At 39.6% G+C, this 8,457-nt stretch overlaps 1 protein-coding gene across 7 annotated transcripts in view; it reads left to right on the forward strand.

The window, feature by feature from the left end:
* MIA2 (MIA SH3 domain ER export factor 2) overlaps positions 1 to 7,125 on the forward strand; it is a 37,691-nt gene extending 30,566 nt beyond the window's left edge. For all 7 annotated transcript variants that reach the window (XM_032692247.1, XM_032692246.1, XM_032692245.1 and 4 more), the window contains 5 exons: positions 768 to 920; positions 2,230 to 2,361; positions 5,065 to 5,141; positions 5,541 to 5,775; positions 6,559 to 7,125. In XM_032692247.1, coding sequence (XP_032548138.1) covers positions 768 to 920; positions 2,230 to 2,361; positions 5,065 to 5,141; positions 5,541 to 5,775; positions 6,559 to 6,710 — 749 coding nt within the window. In that variant the 3' untranslated portion in view covers positions 6,711 to 7,125. The remainder of the gene's footprint in view (positions 1 to 767; positions 921 to 2,229; positions 2,362 to 5,064; positions 5,142 to 5,540; positions 5,776 to 6,558) is intronic.
* The last annotated feature ends 1,332 nt before the right edge of the window (positions 7,126 to 8,457 follow it).

Raw genomic sequence — 8,457 nt, forward strand, 5'->3', positions numbered from 1 at the left:
GCCTAACTGCTGCCCAGTTCACCATGGAGCACCGATGTAACTTAGTTTAAACAAATGATGTCTTTAATGCCAGCTACAGAGCAATGGTAGTACTCATCACAGTGTGCAAGACACACAATGGCTTCAAATTTTAGGTTGAATTTTAGCGTGGAGAATTAGAGGATAATACCAGAATTCAGTATTTCTGTGATTTTTTAGACCTGGTCTATTTTAAAGGAAGCTTGTAATTTAAAATCACTCATTTTTACAGTTTTTAGTGCACTTAGTTACGTGTTGACCTGCTCTTATCTTTTTTGTTTGTTTGTTTGTTTGTTTCTCCTTGAATGAAGAATTAGAAAGAACCAGAAGAGTGTTGAATGTAATGTGGGTATTTTACAATACTGATATTAACTCTTGATGTGCAGAATTTTAGTTTAATAAGCAGCAGGTTTTTATCACTGAGAAGAAGATTAATCATGAGGGTACTAGTTTCTGATTTGAATGAACCAAAACTTGTAAAATTACTAGTTTTTTAGAAAGCATTGCAGGTCCTCTAGATTGTGCTCTTCCTGAACTCAGACTTTTTCACTGCAAACTTCTAAATGCTTCTAGCAGACATAACTGATCCTCAGCAAACAGCTGGAGTGCCCTGTGGAGCCATGCGCCTCTCATATCTTGACAGTGTTGGCATTTCATGATTTATTTTACTATTTTCAGACTTAATGAAGAAAGCCATAATAGAGGATTTAAAATACCTGGATAAATAACTATCTGATTACTTTGATTAGGATCCAGAGGACCATCTGCTATGTATGAAGCTGGTAGCGAAAGAGGAGAGCTGATTTCTGATAGATTAACTGATCCCCACAGACCACCATCAGATACTGGATCCCTGTCTCCTCCTTGGGAGAGAGAACGAAGAATAATTCTGCCTCCACCAGGTATAAAACTCTGCTTAGCTACTGTATCCATGGAAAAATGGATATATATATATATTGCAATATATATTTAAGTATATTTTGCTTAAAAATATTAAATGTTTTCTTGGACCTGCGCATGCAACTGCACTGGAAGGGTTTTTTAACAGTGTTTTTCTTCTGCTTCTTGAACGGTGAGGTTCACTTGCACTTCTCCTGTGCTAATATATATTGGTGTTAGCAGGGTACAATCAGCTGTTTGGTTTCATCATTTCACTGGGAGTTTGTTTAGTGCATCCCTCTCTGGGATGGATAGTTAATAAGAGATCTGAGAAGTAAAAAGTTTTAATTTATTTTAATAAATAAATAAAAACTAGCTAATGTTGAAAAATACCATTTTGAAAAAAAAATTTATATTAATAGTGCAGGAATACCATGGTACAGTCGTCCTGTCTGGCACATATTTTCCTGTTATACTGTCTCTTTGATGATTAATAGCAACAAAATCAGTCTTCACTCTCACTTCTCAGCTAAACATCTGTATTGCGCTTTTACCACCCAGGGAAGGCAGAGATGAGTCAAAGAGAATTCTACTGATATTTCTCAAGTTAAAACTTGGTGGGGATGGACAGCCTTCCTGTATACTTGTAATAAAGAAGGAAAAATGTTACAAGTTTAGAAAAAATAAAAATTTAGGTAACATACACAGATTAAAGTACCTCAATTATTGGATGCAGCAAGCAATATTGTAGTTGCTACACATCTGTGCGAAAGCCTGATGATAAAACTCAGAAGTCTGCTCAGGGTGCAGTTTCTCATTTGCCAGATCTGATCTGTTGACAGGATACTGCAGAGAGGTAATCTTGTTTCCTTGACCTGTGCTGTGTTCTTAGTCCATCTTTGCCCTTGGATCTCACTGATACAGTTTGTCTTGTAGCTGCATGATTGATTGATGCCAGCAAATTGGTGGAAATACAGCACAACAAAACATAATGGAAAACAGCATTCTTCCCGAAGAATGGCTTAAAACATAGAGTATCTTATTTTGTCTTTGATCTTTTTTGCTATGCTGAACCTTTGTTTCAAGGCCCCATTGTTTATAATCACAACTTTCAAAATTCTGCTGTACGTTAAACCAAAAATCAACAAATTTTCTCTTTTGCAGGTCCTGAGAAGCCTAAGCTATTGTACATACTTAGTGGGATTCCTGTGTTTGAGTTATTTGTTTGCTCACTCTGATTAATAGACACAAGAGAATCTTGCTGGTCTAAAATTGTATGGAATGGGAGAAATAAATCTTCACTGACCTGTTCTGTGATTTCTTCAATGGTAGGTGAGCCTTACGCTGACCCAGTTCTTCCTCCTCGAAGACAAGAAAGATTTTTCCCTAATCCTCCAAATACTGGAAGACTTTCTGGACCAGCAGAACTACGAACTTACAATATGCAGTCTTTTGATAAAACAGGTGGGAATTGCTTCCATGGTACTATCAAACAGAGAATCTCAGTGTAAGCTGACTATGTGTGGTAAGCCATGGCAAGAGGAAGCTTTATATTTACCACAGGCCTGCCGTTCCCTTGTGCAAAAACATTGTAGCACCTGCTAATCTCGATGCAGTCTTTCCCTATTGCCAATAGCCTTCCCTGCTGTCAGGTGGATGGGATTCTGTGAATGGTAGTCATGAGTTATTTTTTTGGTCCACCTTCACTGTTCTGTATGTTAACCACTCGGGATTGGCTTTGAGTCTGTTTTGGCTCCTCCTGCGAGGCTCACCACAGCGTTAAAATATCACCAACCTGTACTTGCACTTCCATGCCGGATTTGGTAACGTTAGATAGAGTTAGAATCACTAAGAGTGAAAGAAAACCAGCAAACTTTTCAAGTATCCACTGGCTTGGCACATGGAAGTAGAAGGTCCTGAGGCCTCTTCCTTCAAACTGTTGACCATACTGGCAGCTTTTTGTAGTTCACAGTGCAGTTGCCTCCAACTTAATCACACCTTTCACTGGCCCAAGTACCACTAGTTTTGAATTGCCCAGTTACTTACATTCTAGTTCGTGACACTTAGCAACTGCCAGAAGCTCAGAGGCAAAGTTTTGGTGACTGAAACAGTTTAACAGCTTAAAACTTATTAAGCAGTTTTTGTCCTTATGTAATGCCTGGTAAGTCACATGTGTTTGATTTGTCAGCAAGGTGAAGCCATTAAACTCGCAACAGAAACTTCACCAGCCAGTACTCAGTTACTGATATGATTAGTAGTCAGGTACCATCCTTGTTGCACTGTTTCTGGCAATAGGAGAGAGAACCTTTGTTACTTGGTGTCATAATGTGAGAACTGGGAATGCTGAACTTAGTTTCAGGTTGTAGGTTCAGGAGTTACAGTGAATTTTTCTCTACTGGAAGACAATTGTGTCCCTGTACAGTTACTCAACTTCCCTCTTTCCCAAGCCTCCCATGTGTTTCACTTCTGCTTTCTAATACTTTTGTGTTCCACTGAGGTCTTTCTTCTAGTACTTGGATACTGACTGAAGGACAAGAGAGGTGCACTGTCTTTGCACTTACTTATTGCATCCATTTTTATCCCTTTCTTCAGTCACTGCCAAGCAACAATTAATTATTTTTTTTAAATGATGTATTCAGTTCTTGGGCAAAACCTCCTTAATGGAAACAGGAGTTTGGGTAACTTTGCTGCCAGCATTTAACAGGTCATTAAGCATGTGTAAATGTTGCTTTTTAAAAACATAAAATTTCACTAGACTTGGGTATTCGTTAAAAAAAAAAAAAAAAAAAGAAAAACCCCTTCAATTAAACAACCAAAGAAATAGAAACCAGCCCATCCAGCACATACCATCTGACTTTGGAACAGCAATGTGTCTCACAGTACCGAAATCCAGGCTCCAACTCTAAAGAGAAAATGAGTTACTCTTACTTAGGAAAATTATTAAATGTTGTTTAAAGTGAACAAAATAATATGCATTTTCCTAAGCTGGGGTGGCAGACTCTATAAAAACTTTCCACTTGAGGAGGTACCTGAAGCAGGAAACTTCTTGTCAGAAAGGAGAGTTAAAGGTTGACAGTTTGTGAGCAACTTCACAAGGACTTAAAATGGAAAGTGTTATGGAACTTAAGTATCAAGGCATGACTATTCTCTCCGTGACATAAGGAGCTGAAATGTTTCATATGGTTAAGTAACAATATCATCAACAAAGGCAGGGCCTGCTTGACATGACAGGTAATTTAGATTTTTTTAAAAGAGCTATCTGTTCATTGAGAAAAGAGCTTTGTTTGCTTTCAAGGAGTAGAAATACAATATGAACATGAAAATTCTGTCACTAGTTAAAAGTGTTGTTTTGGTCTTGTGTTTTTTAGTATAATCGCCTCTGTTCAAGCTGAACTGTAACAAAAGCAATATTTTTCAAATCTTAGGTTTGGGGGGTTCTTTGGTTGGGGTTTTTTGGGGGTTGGTTGTTTGTTAAAGAAAGTGCATGTAATGTATATAGTTAGTATATTTATATCCAGTCAGATTCTACTCTCTGACAATTCCCTTTAATAATTTTCTTCAGTTATTACTGAAAATAGTTGTTCTCAGGGAAGTATAAAAGTAAAAACACTGAAGTTCATATTTATCTCTTAAGTTATAAAGTAAATACAGCAAATGAGAGGATGATTATTATTTTTGAGTGCTCATCCAAAACTGATGTTCAGAAAGTCTCCTTGATATTTGGCAGCCAAGGAGGGAATTTGTTTTTTTCAGACTTTAATAGGATTGGTGTCGAGCTCTATGCCAAGAGCATGTCATAGTGCAGCCATTTCCAGAGTGGACCTTAGCACAGAAATAATTGATTAGTAGGAGAGAGGGGGAAGTGGAACCGCTACAGTAATGTTAAGATGCACTGCCAGGAAAAGGCACTTGTAACTTCTAAAAAAACCCTTATTTGGACACAAGAAAGTTTGGTAAAAGCTACAGCTTGTACATAAGTTGGAGAAAATAGTCAGGCAAACCTCGGTGTTCCTCAGTTGTTTTTCAGTCTGCCTGCAGAGCAGTTGCTTGGTACAGCAGTTTGTTGTTATTGTTGCCTATGTATCCTGATTTCAGAAAAAAAGTACTGAATTCAGTGGTGGAGAGAAAGACAGCACTCAATAACTTAAATTTAACTTTCATATACAGACGGACAAACATCTTCAGAACATAGTCCACGAACAGAGCCAAGCGGAGATGGGATGAAGGATCATTCTAACCTTAGTGTAAGTAGTGAAAGAGAAGCTTGATTAAAAGAAGCTTTAATTTTCTGCAAGATATTTAGAAACATTTGTCTCTAATCCATTGGTCATGTTATGTTGCACTGTGCAGTCCAAGTTATAAAATTATATGTATACTTTTATCACAACACTTATTGACTTGTGAATTAACCTTGATATATTACTGATATAATCCCTGTTGAAAATCAATTATAACCCAAAAGATGAAACTGGTCAAGCTGATGGTCACTGCACATAGATAGCCTTGCTCAGGATTATGCTGCAGCTAAGGCAGAGTTGGAACTAGCTCTTAGCTAGTGTCACAGCCTACATGACAGCGGGCCTGAGGGGGTTGGAAACGTTCCCTTTCCCTCAGCTAACTTCCCTGGTTTCACTGTGTTGCAGAACTCGGTCCCTGATCAGTCGCTGGTACCTGAAAGTGAAGCTGTCAGTTCAGGGTTTGTGCCCCCACCTTTCCCTCCAGTTAGACCTCCATTGATGCCTGTGGATCCTAGAGCACCACCAGTACCTTTCATGAGACGAGGACCTCCTTTTCCTCCCCCTCCTCCTGCTGGCATGTATGGACCACGGGAATGTTTTCCAGTACGAGACTTCGGGCTTCCGCGCCCTCCACTGCCAAGTACGTGGCTTTTGCCAGCATTTACTTCAAGTTGCTGAACACGAGTTACCACGCTGAGTGAACATGTACATCTTTATTTGGACATACTACTTCTTAATTCAGCTAACAGGGAACATCTTTTCTGATTAAGGTTCATGGTGTTGTATACTTCCTTTTCCACAACAGGTTATCTTGATTTTTTACAAATACTAGCTTTGGCTGAAAAACACACCCACACATACTGTTCAGCGTTTAAAGGATTCTTTTTTTGGTGTAGGAAAAGAAATAGCTGGTTACCTTAATCCTTTTCTTCTTAAGAAGTTGCATCATCTATAAATCTTTAAGTTTTGTCCTCTGACTCTGAGGTGTGCTAGTGTCCATGCAAAGGGAAAACCAACTGTTTTTCCTTAGCGTTTGCATTAGTGGAGCAAGATGTATCAGATGGCAGCGTTTCCTTCTGCCTCCTGCTGTTCTCCAAGCAATCTATGAAGAACTAAGCCATTTATCTTCCAAATACCTGTAAGGTGTGGCAGGCAAGGGCTGCTATGGACTGAAGGGGATGCTGGCAGGAGCAGCCCATTAGCAGGCAGTGACCGGCTGCTACTGTGAGTCTCTTGTGGGTAACTACTGAGAAAAGTGGTTGTTTTGTCTCCTCCTTCCTGGTACCTCTCTGTCTCTTCAGAGTGTAACACATGACTTCTATCTAGGTAGGCCTAGCTGAGCAGGAAGATGTGGGGCAAGAGGAGCAGCTGTGTGTTTACTGTTGTGATTAATATTAACTGGATTACTCTGATTCCTTCACAGTAAGAAATCCATTTCCGATGAGACCTTATCCTCACTATCCACCTCAACGACCTGGATTTTTGCCTCCACCACCTCCTCCTGAAAATAGAGTTGAACCACCTCAGTCAAATCCATCAGCTGCAGACCAACCAGAACCACAGCAGGAGACTTGATGGCCATCTGGGGAATGTGCTGAACCCTTTCTGTGCTCTCCTAATGGCATTTTCCTTATGTTAAGTAACTGTTGTTACTTAGGTATATATAAACTACTTTGCTCAAATTGAAGCTTAACAGAGAAAATTCTCAGGATAGTACATTGTAAATAAAGAATGAAATAACTATGAATATTGTGAATAAGTGATTTCCACTGTACAATAGTCATTTTAAATTAAGTATTTCTAACTTGAGTAATCTCTTCAGAGGTGTATAAAATTAAATCATGTGAACCATATTGTAAAAGTCCAGCTGCTCTGTCCTTGTTGACCTGTACAGGGAATCTCTCTGCATGCCAAAAGTGGTGCTTGCTGCTTTATGACTAGGATGTGAAAACAAATGGAAACCGTTAATAAAAATCTACAGAAAATGAAAGCAATGTCATTGTTAATGTGGTATAATAGAAGTAGGGGAAGAGGAATCACCGTCGTGCTCCACTACAGTCTCTGTTAATGACCTCGTAGGTGATCTTTCAGCTGTCAGAGCTTTACAAAGTGGCAAACTGCAGCATTTGTTTGTGTGCAAACTGCACATAAGTTTGTGTCTATAAAAGCATTTGGTGTGTTATCTCACTCACCCCTTCCTGTGAGGTTCCCGTTTGCGGTGTCCCTTGCAGGAATGGCTGTCACAAGAGGCACAGTGCCTTAGCTGCAGCCAGGGCACAGGCTGTCCAGGGCTGTGCTGGCTCCAGACAGAGCCAAGCTCTGTTTACTGACAACTCTACAATCTAAAAACTTCTTGTAGAATCTGTGCTGGCTGTTCCGGCAGCTTGGCTTTGACTTGAAAACAATGTAAGGACTCAATGCAGTCATTTGCTAAAGGGCCCTTTAAAATAAATAAGCAAACTGTTTTTAGCAAGTTTCCCCCCCAGCAGCAGTTCAACCACCAGTCCCCATTCTTTGCATGCACACACACAACACACGGTTTCAGCCTTTAATACAAATGCAGCCACCACACCCCATAATTAGAAGTTACCAAAAAACCTCCAGTCTGCTTTTTTTGTAATTGCTTCGGTCAAGGCTGCCAAGGGAGCTTTTTCTTTTGCAGCTCAGTACTCCTGCTCCTACCATTATTCCCACCTTGGCTTCTTTCAGCTGCAGAACGCTTCCATGGCTCATACCTGCAGTTTCTTTATTCTCCTTTCTCCTCTAGCCCTCAGAGGCATTTAGATTAGCCTTTGTACAATGACAAGTTCTGACAACAGATATTTTAAAGCATCATCCATGTCAAATTAACTCTTTTTGACTATTGCATCACTTTTAGGCAATTAGTTGTTGCTCTAAGTTTGCCTGAAAGACTTCACCAGGATTCTAAAGGGAATTACTGGATTTTACCCTTATCCTTGTCATCAGCCCTAGGAACAACCAGAACTGGCAACTACAGCCTTACCCCTGCACAGAGAACCAGTGGATAGCACAGTCCTGGGCTGATAACACTACCATAACCCTTTTTTATTGTTTCCCCCACTCACCTGAAGGGCTACAAAAACTCTTTAGGAATGTACCTGTGTTTTCTGAGAAAATACAGTATTTTCTCTGTATGTGTTAAATATTTGTTCTAGCTTGTAACCAAGTTAACTCTTTGAAAAAACAATTCTTCCTCCACCAAAACAATCTACTCTGCCCACAATGGTACTGGAAGCTGCAGGCAAAACAAAAGATAGCTGGACTAAGATAATACAGGACAAGCATGGATTAGATCATCCTG

The sequence above is a fragment of the Chiroxiphia lanceolata genome, chromosome 6 (genome assembly GCF_009829145.1).
Source record: "Chiroxiphia lanceolata isolate bChiLan1 chromosome 6, bChiLan1.pri, whole genome shotgun sequence".
NCBI classification, from domain to species: Eukaryota; Metazoa; Chordata; class Aves; order Passeriformes; family Pipridae; genus Chiroxiphia; species Chiroxiphia lanceolata.